This window comes from Lates calcarifer, linkage group LG2, assembly GCF_001640805.2.
Source record: "Lates calcarifer isolate ASB-BC8 linkage group LG2, TLL_Latcal_v3, whole genome shotgun sequence".
In the NCBI taxonomy this organism is placed as follows: Eukaryota; Metazoa; Chordata; class Actinopteri; family Centropomidae; genus Lates; species Lates calcarifer.
The window spans coordinates 7083738-7100822 of record NC_066834.1 but is presented as its reverse complement, the minus strand read 5'-3'; the positions used below and the strand labels follow the sequence as shown (position 1 = coordinate 7100822).

General features: G+C 40.8%; 1 protein-coding gene across 1 annotated transcript; it reads left to right on the top strand.

Moving 5' to 3' along the window:
- Window positions 1–1675: 1675 nt before the first annotated feature.
- Window positions 1676–11795, top strand: leo1 (LEO1 homolog, Paf1/RNA polymerase II complex component). Its single transcript, XM_018683617.2, has 14 exons — window positions 1676–1799; window positions 3177–3325; window positions 4278–4561; window positions 5628–5836; window positions 6154–6258; window positions 6341–6435; window positions 6640–6788; window positions 7043–7127; window positions 7221–7315; window positions 7410–7544; window positions 9126–9261; window positions 10714–10903; window positions 11038–11135; window positions 11455–11795. The coding sequence occupies exons 1-14, from the start codon at window positions 1742–1744 to the stop codon at window positions 11575–11577; spliced, it is 1911 nt and encodes a 636-aa protein (XP_018539133.1). The 5' UTR covers window positions 1676–1741; the 3' UTR covers window positions 11578–11795.
- Window positions 11796–17085: the final 5290 nt, after the last annotated feature.

Here is a 17085-nt window from a genome sequence, read left to right as displayed (position 1 = left end):
TTTTAAACCTTTTATTCAGAAACACATGCATGGTGTATCAATGCATCATAGCTAAAGGCAAAGACAGGATTTTACTGCATGGTGACAGAGCACCTGGCAACCAACATGGTTAATCTTATGTGCTGTTAGTAATTTTCCTCTGATAGCCTCTCACTCAGTTAATACGATGCTATCCAAGAAGGGTTGAATTGAGGGCAACTGGACTTGGTTGTAGATATCTGAAGACATGTCACCTCTCCTCTATCAGGGCTCCTCAGTTCTAGATGGCCTCTTAGATGAGAGATGAAACATCTTCAAGTATCTACAAACAAGTCCAGTTGCCCCTGATTCAACCCTTTTTGGATAACCACAACCTGGATGACAGAGAATCCTCACAGACATTTATTCAGATGCTGGTTTTGTGTTGGGGTGTCAGGGGAATCAGGGGCCGTCGAACATTGCAAGCACATTATAGACATTCACAGTTTATGCTTTCCATGGGTGTAGGAAAATGAAACTCAGCGTTTCAGCAGCTGCCAAGTGAAACATCATTAACCACTGAGTTTATATCTTCAGTCAGATGGTTCCCAACAGCCCTAACATGATCTGACCAATGGAAATAATTCAGAATATACCAAGGAAACACAAGAAGACAGGTCCAATAAATCTACAGCTGCTAAAATGTGCATTAAAAAATTTAATGACAAAGACGTTGCTGTAATATTCCTATTGGAACTGTTACACTTGCAAGTCTACCTTGGGTTGCTTATTCATAAATTATGTTTTTATATAATCCTCTATAGCATCACAATATTGCTATAATTTTCCTGTTGTGAACCATAGTCTAGCATCACACTGCTACTACTGATGCACACAAAGACACATCAGACATGTCAACACATAAATGAATGCAAGCATGGCCAGATTAATGTTTACTTCTACAATCTTTACATCTAAAGGAATAATCAATATGAATATAGAGAAGAAAAAATAGTATATTGGCTGAAATGGAGACAAAATTCCACTGCAAGACATTCTGCTACTGGTAGTCAACATCACATAATTAGCAGAATTTGGTGCCACACTGATAAGTGCAGAGAATGAAGATGCTTAGAGAGTGACTGTAAGTAAAATAAATGTCAGATTTAGTCTTGTTGTTTTTGCACCTTTGGCAAATGCAAAATAATGGTACAACATCCTATCACATGTTCAAATGCAAAGGATAGTTAAACTAATGTATTTTTAGTCATACAGCCTATATAATAAACATAATAATAATAATAATAATAATAATAATAATAATAATAAGAAGAAGAAGAAGAAGTAGAAGAAGAAGAAGAAGAATTACAATTATTATCAGATTTAATCATCGTGGCTTGCTCAGCTTTGTTTCTGCGGGCATCCACTTTTAGCAAACTTAGAGAGCTAGCTCTGTAGGTCTCTGAAATGTAAACTTAAAAACAAAAAAAACATTTGTAAATAGTTTTTAAACCCTAAATTTGTGAGGTTGAGGATTATTTTTATTTTTATTTTTATTTTTATTTTTATTTTTTTTAAACATCTCATTTAAGTAAAAACTTTTACCTTCAGTAGTTTCATAGATGACCATGAGTTTACCGCGGTGTACACTGCCCCCATGTGGCTGAGGAGACTCACTCCACCCGCAGATCTGCCTCAGTTTGACCCCGGAAACAAAATCTCTCCTCAAAGCACCGGCGATCGTTTCCGTTAGGTCACGTTTTCCTGCTACAGTTTGGAAGAAATGGCGGACATGGATGAATTGTTCGGTAGTGATGGGGACAGCGACAATGATCAGCGAGGTAATGTTTCTCAGCCGTTGGTAGTTTTACTGTTTTACAGTGTTAGCTTGTTGGGGACATCGACTTTGTCTCTATTCTCAACAGAAAGTAGCTTTGAGTAAAATGGATGGTTTGTAGAAATGGAACCTGAACGTTACATTGCTGTGTCTCATCGGGATGTTTTCTAACACGTTATCTTTGATGGATTTGAGTATATATTTATTCTGTTTATAGCTGAATTGTTTTAAAATTACTTTTATCGTATCCAGTGTTAACTAAAACTGTGTGCATGAAACCGAAACTCTCTGTGTTTTGGATGAAGTAGCTGCGCTGGAAGTCACTCCAGACATCGACTACAGCAACATTATACATAACATCATTGTTAACACCATGGCATTTGTTTTTACACAAATACCTGGATAAAGACGTCTTGTTAGAATGAGTACACTGAAATGGTCCATTACATTTATCGTTGAGCCTTAACATTATATATAATGTAATTAAGTCTCATTTCTCCGGATCCAAATGTATGTATCAATGTGGACGACATGGACAAAATGCCTTTACTGTAAATGTCATATTTGTATGTTTGATATTCACTCAGTGGCCGCTGTAAAATCCAATGCAATGCATTACAGCTCAGCCACTTTTTTATAAATACTAATGTTAGTATTAGTATTTAGTGTTTTAGCTGCATGTCTACCATTTTGCTTGTAGTTTGCAGAGGTGTTATCAGTATAACACAGTCTGGGATGACACCACTGCAAACTACAGCCCTATGTGTCATAAACAGATAGTTAAATAAATATTTGAGCGTTAATCAAAAACTGAACATTTTTATCTTGGAAAAGGTGCCAAATTAAGTACACATATACACTCAAGTCTATATAGTTTCATACAGTATGTTATTGTATGGATTGACTTATTGCCCAGTCCTAATATGAAATTACAATATGAAAACACACAGCAAAGACAGTGATCTCTCTTGGTGAAATATAGAATAAGATCTGGCCTTACTCATTCAAATCTTGCTGCGTATATGGCCACATTACTTCATATGGTATTTTCTATTGGAGCTAATATACTGTGATGTTGAATTGATAGAAAGTTTACAGTTGACTGTAATATTTTGTTAGGCAAAGACTACACTAATAAATGGATCCATTAGAAACGCAGTGTTGTGTTCTGAAGGAGTGAAAGCGGTGAGAAACTGAGCATATCAGTGCAGAGTGAGTCATGCTGTATTTTTAGAGTAATGACTGGCAATCAAGAGCTATTAAGAAAAATCTGTAATGTTCTTAAATGTGTTACTTAGCAACCCCAACATTCACCCACTGTGAACTCATGAACTGTACTTTGTGCCAGAAGAAAAACAGTTTTTTTTGCTTTTTGTCTCAGAGTCTGGCTCTGGTTCCGGTTCAGACTCGGAACAGGAGAGGCCTCGATCTGCCAGCAACGCCTCAGGCAGCGGCAGTGACAGTGACAGGGAACGGGATGATGATGATGAAGACGACGGCCAGGAGGCAGGAAAACCCAGTATGAATAAGGTGTGTGTTTGTGGCACTCTGCACAAAACAGTGTGGGTTTAGGTTTTGCGGTACAACAGTCAGACATGCTCTGCCAGCTCATCTCACCCCTGTTCAAAAGTCACTTCATCCATTATTTAATTATTGTTTAATTTTGTGTTTGTTTAATTTAATCATTTAAATTCTGTGCCAGTTGTTTTAGTCCACAGTTCAACAACATGTCAGTCAAGTTGCATTTTAATTGCTACTTCATCCTCCTCAATTACCTCCAGGGGGTATTAGGGGTATATAGGCAAGATGTCAGTTATACTAGACTCAATTTATTTCTCCACCAGGAAACACTCTCGCTAAAATGCACTGATCAGTTATTGAACTTTTAGCTTTGGTTTGACACAGTAGAAAGTGTAAACGGTAAAACGTTCAGAAATCCAATTACCTGTAGTTTGTATTTGCATAATAATCAGGAAGGAGGAAGTATATAAAAAAACATATCAAAAGAAAAAGCTTGTAGGCCAATTTAAAGCGAGTGAAGCAACAGATACACTGAGATATACTCTTATAGGTAACAGTGTTTACTATATTGTATATTGATTCTGATTCTCCTGCATCATTTCATTTTTTAAAGTCCTGTGTAGAAGGCTGATATAACTGGGGGCTGGAGATTGTGAAATGTTGCATGTTAACTCATATCATTTGGAAACATTAATTCCCTAACTGAGAGTTAGCATGTGAATGTTTTGCAGCCACTCAAGTATCAGCTTCATTACTTTTTCCCAGCAGCATATTAACCCTACCTTTCTACCCCAGGGGCCAGACCCCATTGATAATTTGTCATTTTGTGAGAAACACAAAAGTACTTGCAGTCTTTCTGAATTGGGGTGTGTGCGTGCCCAAATAGGAGAGGGATGGACAGTGTGTAGTAAGGATGGTGATCTGTACATCAGCTAAAGTTACCTTTCCCTCTACCTGACAGGAACTGTTTGGAGACGACAGTGAGGACGAGCAACACAGTCAACACAGTGGCAGCGACAACCAGTCCGAACGGTCTGGGAATCAGTCAGACGCCACTATGCACTCAGACCAGGGGGACCACTCCGACGCAGAGCAGCACAGCGGGTCAGAGCGTGGCCATCGGGATGAGGATGAAGACGATGAGGATGGGGGCCACCGTTCGGACGGAGGGAGCCCGGCCGGCAGCGGTATGTCCGGAGCAGGAAGCCCTCACTCTGAGAGAGGCAGCATCCGTTCAGACAGAAGGTAAAACAACACACAGTTATGGTTTAACTGAGATAACATGATATAAATCCAGAGGGGTCTAAAACTACATTACCCAACTGTTTTTATGAAATTTTATGACATTTCTTAGATTTTTTAAAGAAAGGAAACCATTGTGACCTGTTGGAAAGGTCTAGGTCTTCAGCAGGAATGAATGGGCTTGGAGATGAGATTCACAAGCAAGAGAGTAAAACGAAACAAACACATTGTTTATTTTGGTCTTTTCAAGGGATTTGTTGACAGCGATGAAAATAGAATATTTCCAGCCTTATTCTTTGACTTCAGTTGCAACAAATAATTTTTGTTTGTGCTAATTTTTTTTAACAATGAAACATTTAGTCCATAAAATGTTAAAAATAGATAAAAATACCTGAATCACATTTTCCCAGCCCAAAACCCAAAGATTTATGATGATATTAACCACAGAAAAACTGGAAGGACAATGAATTGTTTTATCAAAATATCAACAAATACTCTGCTGATCAACTACAGTGAGTGTTTAACTGACTTTGTGTGTTTAGGAATGGGCAGTTGTATGTATTTTCATATAGTCTTGTTGTCATTGCCATAGTCATTGTACATTTTATTAGATAATGTAGTGATCATAAAATAATGATTTTATCTGAAGTGCAACAGCAGGATAATGACTGCTGGTTAATGTTGTATTTATGTGCTGTGATCAAATTTCATGCTTCACACTTCAGACTTTTGATGTCTGACAGCAGAAACAAAAAAATATGTAAATGAGAACAACTGTATCGTCAATGACAGATAGAAAATGGAGCACAAACAAGTCACTTGTTTTGATTAATCATTACTGTCTTCTGTCAGTCTCCTCCTGTAAATGCACGATGGGGAGCAGGCTTTAGGTTTTTTTTTCTCTAATAAATTGGTTCCTTAACATCAGCTGGGAAAAACAGCACAAGCTTACTTGTGTTTCTTCATGTTGGAAGAAAGAAAACAAAACAGCAACTTAACCTGTGATGTTATTATGAGAAACGTGTTGCTGTTGTGCCCAGATTTTCATTTCTTCTTTGTTTTAAACCAGTGTGCACAGTGATCCGGGGACTCCTCAGTCGGGGCCGGGCACTCCTCACTCTGACGGAGAAGCTTCTGGCAGGGAGAACCAGTCGGACGATGAGAAGTGGGAAGGAGGGGCAAAGAGCGACCAGTCAGAGGACGAGGAGGAGAAACGTCATTACTCTGACGAAGAAAGAGAGAACTCTGATGACGAGGGTCCGAGGAACAGGAAGTCAGGTACCCCCTGGCGCCTGGTGTTTAAAGATAGAGGACGTTTTGTACAAGAACTGGATCATGAGCGGGCCTCCTGTGTTAATCTTAACACATTAGATTTTGTGGAAAAGGATTGGGGCCATATGTGAAAATTTTATCCTGAACTCTGAGGTTAATCTCGGAACTCAGAGATTAATTTTTCTCTCAGAGTCCTCACATGTGTTCATGATCCTTTTCCCTTTGCTGTACATGTGTTCATGTGTCCTGTATCTTTTAGTTAATACTACGCTGTCATGTGGAAATTATACCATTATATGGCCTGTTGTGATTTTATTTTTCAGAGTCAGCAAAGGGCAGTGATAGTGAAGATGATTTCATCAGACAGAAAACCAAAGCAAAAGCCGCCTCTGACTCAGATTCAGACAGTGATATCGGAACAAAGAAAAGTAAGACATTGTTTTTAGCAAAGAAATATTTTTACAGCAACCCTAACCTTGTTGCTTCATAACAGTGTCTCCTGTTCCGCAGCAAAGAAAACTGCAGCAGACGACCTGTTTGGAGAGGCTGACGACATCTCTTCAGACAGTGATGCAGAGAAGCCTCTGACCCCAGGACAGCCTCTGGTATCTGTCTGCCCTCTCACTCTCTGTCTCTTCTCTGCAACTGATCATCAAGCCTCTTTAATTGCACATAGTCCCTTTTTATAAGAGTTCCCAAATCTTCTTTTCTCAGAGCTTCTCATTAAGCCTCGCTGAGCTGATCCCTATTATCATGGGTCACTGAATCATACCGTGTTTTTTAAAAATGTTCTCTTTGTGTGTGTCCAGGATACAGAGGATGGGATGGAGGGGGAGCAGGCAGAGGAGGAGCCTGCACCTGAAACTCGTATTGAAGTAGAGATCCCAAAAGTCAGCACAGACCTGGGATCTGACCTTTATTTTGTCAAGCTGCCCAACTTCCTGTCTGTGGAGCCCAGGTCAGAACATTGGCACTGTTAATAAAAACTGTGTAAACACAGAGTCCTTTTAAAAAGTATGGAAGAGATTTTAAAAAATGACAACAAAGTAAGATGGAAAAGCATATTTTCAGACACATTCAGTAGACATTGAGAAGAGAATTGCAAGAGCAAATTTTCTAGTTTTCTTTGTAGTGTTTAGCTGAATGTGTTTGGTCTTGATGACCAACTTAAAGGTATATTTATTTAGATTTTAACTGAATCTGCCTTTATAGACCATTTGATCCTCAGTACTATGAGGATGAATTTGAGGATGAAGAAATGCTGGATGAAGAGGGACGGACCAGGCTCAAACTGAAGGTGTGGGCTGACATGAAATCAGTTTCTAAACCTTCTATACACTGCTTGTCTGTACATTTGAAAGTGACCAGAGTTTCTCCTTTTCTCCCACAGGTGGAGAACACAATTCGGTGGAGAGTCAAAAGAGATGAGGAGGGAAATGAAACGCGGGAGAGCAACGCACGCATTGTCAAATGGTCTGACGGCAGGTGTGTATTATGTCAAGCTGGATGTAGAGGTTACTCTTAACAGGCACTTGCACTGTTTTTTTCCATAGTTATAAATTTCCTGTTCTCGCTACAGCATGTCCCTCCACCTGGGGAACGAAGTGTTTGATGTTTACAAAGCTCCTCTCCAAGGAGACCACAACCACCTGTTCATCCGACAGGGCACTGGACTGCAGGGGCAGGCTGTGTTCAAAACCAAACTCACGTTCAGGTAACAGAGTCACATGCCTTTGTTGTATTGTTGACAGGCTGCTATCAAGACCAGTCTCACACAGAGACACACGCTCTCACCTGAGCCAAAAACTATGAGTTTCTAGGGATATTCCACCTTTGAGAGCAGTACATGCACTGAATAGGCCCCCTGGCTGCCTCTAATTCCAAACAACAACAATAGCACCCTTCATTCAGGTTCCATGCAGAAATGTACTCTATGCTGTAAGTCCCTGGATCGCCTTGTGCAAGCTGCCCAGGTTTCTCCCAATAAGAAGTGTGTAAGCCTCTTAGTGCCCCAAAGTCCACCTGGATGTTCTGTTTTCTCAGACCACATGGGACTAGTAGGACACTAGCCAAAGCTGCTTTAATGCACAATAGCCCTCCACACTCTCAGACAGGACATTCCTATTTGTTCTGACTCATGAGAAGTGGGAAGGAGGGGCAAAGAGCGACCAGTCAGAGGACGAGGAGGAGAAACGTCATTACTCTGAGTTTGTCTGAGTGTTATCAGAGCAGAGCAGAGTTTTGATTAGGATTAGAGCTTTTACCAAAGGAGCTTTATGCAGCTTCACAAATGATTGGAACGAAAACATTCAGGGAAGATAAGAGTTTAGGCTTAATTATTCTGTTATTAATGTTTGATTAATGCTCAAACAGAGAGGAGATTTTAAAAATGAGAGACACATTGATTTGAAAGTAAAAAGAAAACTCTCATTCACTGCAACATTTCCATGTTTCCAGTCATCTCAGGTCTGATCACCAATTATCTGTACATTAAATCATAGCATTGTTTTTTTTGTTTTTTTGCTTTTTTACAAATATCTCTAATGTTACATAAGTGCTGATGATTAAGGGAACTGAGTAAAATTTGGTCATTTTTTACAAGAAAGTGATGAGGCTGAGGCAGCAATAAATATTGGTATCTCTGCAGGCAGAATAAAATGCTGATTCCACTGAAATCACTGTGGCATGAGTATGTCAAACAGTCTGTTTCAAAAAAATGCTGCAGAGGTCGAGGATCTACTAGTTGGGGACAGTGTGAAAAACTGCTGCTGCCAGTGTAAAGACATTAGGAAGAAGTCTAATGCTGTGTCTCACATCAGATAGGTCAGTTAGTACACTTGCATGTAGTACACTGAGTCTACAGTATACTCACTGGCATTATGCTTGAATTTCAACAGGGTAGTGTCATCTCACTGCTTTAAAAAAATCATTGTTCTACTCTCTTGTTTGTGCCCAGTTTCATGTGACATGTAAATTATGCCCCCATAATCACATTTTCACAAGTTTGAAAATACATGGGTGGTCCCTCCCCTCTATGCTCTACATAGCCAAAATGGTGACCATTTCGGACAAGAGGTGTTTATTGTACTACACTCAACAGCATGTTTCCATACTTGCCAGTGTGAACGCACTTATGCACTCAAAAGTGTGTGGATGTGCGTGAAATGAGACACAGCGTAAGGTTTATGATGCTTAAAGGTTCCCTGTACTGCAAACAAACACAGTCATGTCAGGGGGAGTTGTACACAGTCACCTTGAATCTAATATTGGTGGCATGTTTCTTGTGTTTTTCCAGGCCCCACTCCACAGACAGCGCCACCCACAGGAAGATGACTCTGTCTCTGGCTGACCGCTGCTCCAAGACACAGAAGATCAGAATCCTTCCGATGGCTGGGCGGGATCCCGAGTCGCATCGCAACGAAATGATCAAGGTGACACACTTTTCACATCCTTGCTATCTGTGCTGTTGTGTTTGTCTTTCCTCAGCCCTGCCTGAGAATACTTTTGTTAGCCCAGGGACCGAAAAAGGTCAGATGAGGCTAGTTGTTGACAAGCGTCATGTCTGCTTACATAAAGACATAACCTGATGCGCTTACATAATGAGGTCGCACAGTGGTCAGTGAAATGGAAATAGTGTCAGCAAGTCTGGGTTTGGAGGGGGTAGTTGTGTAAATACTGTCAGCCCAAATAAGCACTGTTGATAGCATCGTATATAGTTTCACAGTGCTCAGTCCTCACCTGAGGCAGTGTGACACCTGTTGAAGAAGTGCATCGTTTGGCTACTGTAGTTGTTGAACCTAAAAACAGAACTTTGAAACTGAGTCTTCTCATTTGCCCACATTTTCTTACACTCCCTTATTTCCTCAAATTTTTTTTTATCATCAAAGTTTTATCTGTTAATGTAGAATGTGCAAGTTCTTTAATAATTCCTACTACACGTGGCTTTCCCCATCATTTGCAATCTCTCTTGCCAGTTGCATTTGTACTGGCTTTGAACTACAACAGAAGGTTTGCTGTGTTTTGTTTTTCAAAGAACGTGTTAATTACAATTGGATAGAATCAACAAAAGCAGCTTTTTCTTCTAAAGTACAGCTTATTCAGATAAGGGATGCCTAGAGGGGGTTTTGGCAAACAAGCACTAGCTGATGAGCAGCCAAACCTGACAGGAGGATGTTTATTTGGAAAAATAAAAGGAACATTGATGCAGCACTTGTGGTTTAGAAAAGATTTTCAGACAATCCATGTTTGTGAAAATGTTGACAGGAGGGTATATGGTGTTGTACTTCAAGGTTTTTCCCCTTTATACTGTGATAAGTTAGTTCAGCAGCAGGTCATTCAGTGGTTTTATACTGAATACTTGACAAGTGGAGAATTTCAGCCTGAGAGTTTGACCGGCTGTCAAACATGCATGACAGTCATTTTTTCTAGTCTGTGTTTTGATGTATATCTTGTATAAACTGCACTGAGCTGTCCACTTAATATAGACAGAGAGTGTACTTTATCAGTCCCAGTGAGCAACTGTATTGTTACAGCAACTATGTTACATCAATCACAAAACAATACACAGGATAAAGGCACTCAAGGAGGTAGAAGAAACAAAGTTCACAAAAAAACATAAATACTGACTAAAATTATAGACAAGAAACTGAAGTAAAATTAGGTCCATACGCAGAATCTTTTTATATTCTGATTACATATACCAGGAAATAACAGTGCAAATAGCATATGGTTAATTTTGGTTAGTATTAAAGTAGTTGTAAAGAAAATACCTGAAATTAAATTTGTCAGTGTAACAAAAATGATTTCAAATTACCAGCTAGAAACAAAATGTCAGCCTTGGACCCAGAGCTTAAAATAATTCCCACTGGTGTCTCCCCCGTCAGAAAGAGGAGGAGCGGCTGCGAGCCTCTATCCGCAGAGAGTCCCAGCAGAGGAGGATGAGGGAGAAGCAGCACCAGAGAGGCCTGAGCAGCAGCTACTTGGAACCCGACCGGTACGACGATGAGGAGGAGGGCGAGGAGGCAATCAGCCTGGCAGCCATCAAGAGCAAATACAAGGGAGGAGGCCTGAGAGGTGAGGGTGGACAGATGATCAAATATTATATTCACTACAGTCACTTTAAAAAAAAAAAAATTCTGTCTCAGTTAGATTTTTTTCACAAGTTACTAAAGTCTAATGAACATCCTTTTTTTCTGCCCCCACTCCAGAGGAGCGAGCGAGGATCTATTCATCAGATAGCGATGAGGGCTCTGATGATGATAAAGCCCAAAGGTTGATGAAGGCCAAGAAGCTTGACAGTGATGAGGTAGGTGCACCATCCTTCTGCGCAGACAGGGGGCAGTGTGATGCAGGACACTGCGGCGCTTAAAAAGCCAACATCTCTCATTACCCTCATGTTAACTGAACAGGACAGGAAATACTAGTCCTCCTAAAGAACAAGCACTCACAGCTGCCAAACAAAAGTTATGACGCTTTCAAAAACCAAAAAAAGCAGCCACAAGGTTTTTTTTTTTTAAACATGACAAACTGAAAGCACTGACAAGCTGTACAGAATGTCCCCTGCCGTTAGCATGGCTGACACCTCATTTCACAGAGTCATCTGTCTCATTCTCTGTTTTGCACAGGAGGGCGAGGGATCAGGCAAGAGAAAGGCAGAGGACGATGAGGAGATGGCCACCAAGAAGGCCAAGAAATATGTCATCAGCGATGAAGAGGAGGAAGAGGAGGAGGAGGAGGATGACGAATAATTCACTTTTTTTTTTTTTTTAGATCATGCCACTGTATTATCAGTGCTCAGCCCACATGGCATATAAACAGCCATATTTTTGTTTTGTATATTTTCTTAAGACCTGTGTGTGGGTGAGTGTGTTTGTGTGTCTGATTGTGTGTTTGCTTGTTTATGTTGTGTACAGCAGAGGTGAGAAATAAAGAAATGGTTGTCTTATGTAACCAAAAGCTTCCCAAAGGGCCCCTTTATCTTTTTGTGATTCATATGCATGATTCACACTGTTGTGAGGTTATGAAACATACTGCTTAGTCCAGTTTCCAAACAAAAAGGAGGTTAATTGGATAAGTGTAGTGAGGTGATTAGAGATTAAATTAGGTAAATACGCTTGTAGTATAGAAACAAAGTCTGACATTTACTCCTTCACTCACCTACATAACAAAACACATCACTGACCTGTGTTTTATCAGTGTGCCAGGTCAGCTTTGAAGTTCATTCAGTTCATGTGGATGGGAAAAAAAAAAAGCCCTCCAGGAAAAGAACTGGAGAGGGTGGTTTGGGGACAAATCTCAATTGGTGCTAAAAGAACCAACTAAGCCCACCTGACAGGAGGAACAAGAGATTAGGGGATTTGGGAATTGAGACAAAGGAGCTGTAGTACTGTGAGAGGAGATCCTCCTCAAGCTGTCTGCCAGCCCAGAGGAAAAGGGAAAATTGCTTCCAACTCATCCCCACCCCACATTACCCTACCTCTGCCAAACATCTACAACTTGAAGATGCTGCTGCATGATAATTGTCTGACGTGTCTTATTTCAGTTAATGGGGCTTTTACAATAGCTTGATAGTTTTTCAGCTTTATTGGTTTGTGAGTTCAATTATACTTCTGGCTTGGTGGACTTACCTTTATTATTTTCAAATAAGTAGCTAATTGGCTGTCATAACTATACTTTCAGGAAACAAAAAAAATTAAATCCCTTTATGGAATGCAAAATGTACTCAAACAAGAAAGAGTCTGCAGCTCTGTCAGCTCTGTGAAGCTGCACTTTCAATTAATGGATGGATTAGTGAACAAGCCCACCTTTTACCCATAACTTTAAACTACTTCTTTTGGAAATATAACTACAACGAGACACAAAACTACCTCAAAGAGACAGAAACAACAACAACAACTATGGTGATGCAAAACTACCATAAAGAGACACTGAGTGTTATTTTCAGGCTGTAACTCAGTCAAAAACCTGTTTCAAAATCCAGTACCATAACACAACACTAATTATTTAAAAATAGATATTGGAGGAACCTCAAAAAACTTCATACGTCAGTGCTGCAGTTGTTAGAAGGTGAGACTGGGTGAGGTATTTTGACTTGATCCTTTGTGAGCCATGAGAGAGACGGGGGAATGTAGAGAACAACAGTCCCGGTTACTGATTCAAGTTCATCAGCCAGAATGACGCACAGTGTCGCACATTCCCTTGCGCACACACAAACACACTCTCAGAGGCATTTCACTTGGTTCCCAGAGATAGATAACGACCCCTCAATCCGACCTCTCCCCCCAGCCCTGTCCAGACAGAACTGGTTGTAGCCTCCCAGAATACAAAAACTGGTAAAACACTAACTAAGTGATTAAGTAAGAGTTTCATAAAATGGCTGCATTCTCTCTCTTGACAACAGCCTCCCTGTGCCACACACACACACTCACAGACAGAGTGCTTTGACGTGGCTACAGACTACTGTCACTAGAGGGTAAAGGAAAAAAAACCCTCTTGAGGTCTGTTCACACGGGACAGGCTGGTGTTTGAGAGAGGTCCTGTCAGGACAGCAGTGTTTAGAAGAGCCTTTGGTATTTTCTGAGTTTTTGGAATCAGTGCCCAGTGCCCTGAAAAATCACAATGAAGCTGTTTGGTCGGAATGAGAGCGTGCGACTGAACCACTCACTGCTGAGGGCAAGTTGTAGCTTAGCTTTTTCTCAGAGCAGGCCCATGTGTGCAGATGCTTGTACATGCATGTTTTATGCAGCCCACGGCAGCAAGTAGAAGCCACACCTTCCTCAGCATAGCACATGCTAAGCTAAATATAGCACATACTATGTATGTTCGATGCTGCTTCATGCAAATGTTGTGTGTCTTTGTTTCCTTGAAGGAGAAGGTGCCGTCAGTGGTTGTGTGCTGCGTTATCTCAGACTGCAGTGGGTTATGTAAACCCAATTCCACACAGGAGTCGGGGAGGAGGCGGGGAGGTGAGGTATAGAGGGAGAGGGAGGGGGGGCATGGCTACACACACAGTCAGCACTGACTGAGGGGATGAGACAGAGGGGGAGGGCTGCAGCATTTCACCCTCTTTGCCCCCCCTGCATCCCCTCCCACTTGTCTTGTCTTTCTCTCTGTATCACCTCGTTGTCGTTTCCCCCAATCTTCCCAGTGTCCTGCCTGAACCTGGACTCCATAACATTCAATTTTCTGTGAGGAAAACACAGATGCTGGCAGAACAGAGCGGAGTAAAATGCAGAGAGGGCATGTTTTCACACACACTAAAACACGGCTGAGTCACACTGACTCTTTCAGGGGTAACTTTGTCGCTGCTCTGCCAATTAGCCCTGAGGGGAGAGAGTCAGAATTAGCCCAGGTGTCTCTTGAAGTAAACAGAGGTGTGTTTTCATTAAATCTCAACATCTTTGTTTGTTGTTTTGATGTTTCTTATGTCTCTCGACTCATACCTTGGTTTCCCTCCAGGATTCATTGCATCAGTGACATTGATTTTTTTAAGTTTGACTCTGGATTGGGATTCATTTAAACAAAGAGATTCCTTAACACTTCCTCCATCAGTTTTATTTTGTATCTACCTGTCCTTGCTGTCTTTCCTTGTTGGAAGGGGTCAAAACCTTTTCCACACTGTATATGGCCTTTAATTTCACAAACTTAGTCAAAATATCTTCAAAGAATAAAATTTTTAGGAGAAATTTTATAGGTTTCTAAATATATTGCAAACAGTTTTTCTGTCTGTTTTCTCCTTTGTTCACTTGATCTAATTCTATTAATGTTATAAACCACCTCAGGAACAGTCTAACTCTGTGTACCCTGACTGTATTTCATAGCCCGGTGCCCTTTACCCCTGTCTCAGTATGTCCCTTCCCCCTGCTGGTGCTTATATAAGAGGCTAATAAATAAAATAGAAACACAATACTCTACTCTCACCACGGGATCCTCAAACACTCACACATGACACTGGCCCAGAGACCGCAGCAAGGGTCTTAGCAGGAACATTTTCCCTTACACACAAGCAGGTGTGCATTATTCACACACGTGCACACACACACACACACACACACACACACACACACACACACATACATATAACAATGACTGTATCAATTCAGTATCATATGTTTTTTTCCCTTCTGACCTTAACAATTTGGGTCAGCCTGTTCTGCAAGGAACAGGGATTAATCTGTAAACAACGGGTTACCTTCAGCTGTGAGCTGCTCTGCACACAGATTACACTTGAGCTTTTCCAAAAACAGACCAAAAAAAAAAACAAAAAACAAGCAAGCTGACCCTTTGTGGCACAGCTTCTCAAAACTAGGGTCACTTTTCAGATTCATTTAACACAAAAGGTAGTTTGTTCCACAATGCACATTTAAGAGCTGCATCATAATCTACAGTATCTACTGCATATATCTACCAAGTATTACAATGCATAAATGAAAAAATGTTGTGGTTTGTCAGGGTGTGAGCTCACAAAAAGGACAGTAATTACAGGCTTGGTGGATTCATGTCCTTTTCAAAGGATTTGCCTGTTTTCAGTGGTCATTGTGGACAACTGTTTTCATGTCCAGGTTCAGCTGGACCAGCACACACAACATGGGTTGCTCACTGTCTGCAGTCACTACATTTACAAAAATTTTTGACATATTTATATTCCACTTGACTATTTCCATTGTAGTTCTTCTCTACAACACTTCAGCTAGAAATATTGTACTTTTCAACCCATTTATATTTAGTTGACAGCAATAGCCACATGCTACATTTTAGATTAGGTTAAAATCAAATTCACTGTTAGATATTAAACAGCAGCTACATAAAAATAAAGCCCTCCCTCATGTCCCAGATGTCTGAGTTGTTGTTTGCACTTTCCTCTGCAGTGGTTTCATTTAAATAACCACTTCAGGCCAATTTCACATTTTAGTTATAAAACTCTGAAATGTTTCTGAATGTTGTATCAATACATTTCCAGCTAATATTGAAATAACCAAGTCTCAGTGAAATATGTGTGCAGTGTCACATGAATTGTCACATGACCAGAGCTGTTTACTTCCTGGTTGCTCCATGAGAAAAGAATGGCTGTATCAAAGCTAGGCTGCACAGCAGGTGAGTTCCAGGTTTGATCTAAATTTGCCTGGGTTTTTTCTGTGTGGAGTTTGTTTGTTCTCCCTGTACCTGTGTAGGTTCTCTCTGGCCTCCTCCCTCAGTCCAAAGACAGGCAGGTTAATTGGTGACTCTAAATTGCCTTTAGGTGTGAATGTGGGTGTTAATGGTTGTTTGTCTCTATATGTCAGTCCCGCTGTAGACTGGCAGTCTGTCCAGGGTATACCCTGTCTGTCGCCCAGTGTCAGCTGGGAGTGGCTCCAGCCCCCCATGACCCTTGGATGGATGGATGCATCAAAGCTCCTAAACAAAAGGTCAGTAAGGTATGTTAACATAAAGGTAAGGCAATGATTTTTGGTACACATCATTTTTAAGGTGTGCAGTGTTGATATATGCATTTGCAACAACTCAACTTTGTTCAGTGTGGTTAAAGAATGGGTAAAGATGTCGATGAGAACAATAGTGACAGGTGGGATAACACAGTGCATCTAGATATATGCATACCTCTACACATACGTGGTTCCTGTCCTACATAACTTTCTACTCTGTTCTGTCTTTAAGTTTCAACTTGACCTAAATTCTGGATATGCTTGATCTAGGTGACCTCTCAGACAAGGCATGACATAAGTATTCAGACCCCTTTACTCAGGACTTAGGACTTGAGACATGTCCTGCACACTCAGATTTGAGGATTTTCTGCCATTTTCTCTACAGATCCTCTCAAGCTCTGTCAGGTTGTATGGGGATTGTCAGTGGACAATCATTTTCAGGTCTCTCTAGCAATGTTTGATCAGGTTCAAGTCAGGACTCTGTCTGGGCCATTCAAAGACACTCACAGAGTTGTTCTTAAAAAACTTCTGCGTTGTCTCAGCTGTGTGCTCAGGGTCATTGTTCTTTTGAGAGGTGAACCTTTGGTCTAGTCTGAGGTCCTGAGCATGCTGGACCAGGTTTTTGTACAGTTTTGTGCCAGTCTTCCTGTCCCTGCTGTTGAAAAACACCCCTACAGCATGATACTGCCACCACCAAGCCACACCTTTGGGATGGAATTGGGCAGGTGATGAGTGGTTCCTGGTTTCCTCCAGACATGATTCTTATAATTAAGGCCAAACTGTCATCAGACCAGATAATCTTGTTTCTCACAGTCTGAGAGTCCCTCATGTACCTTT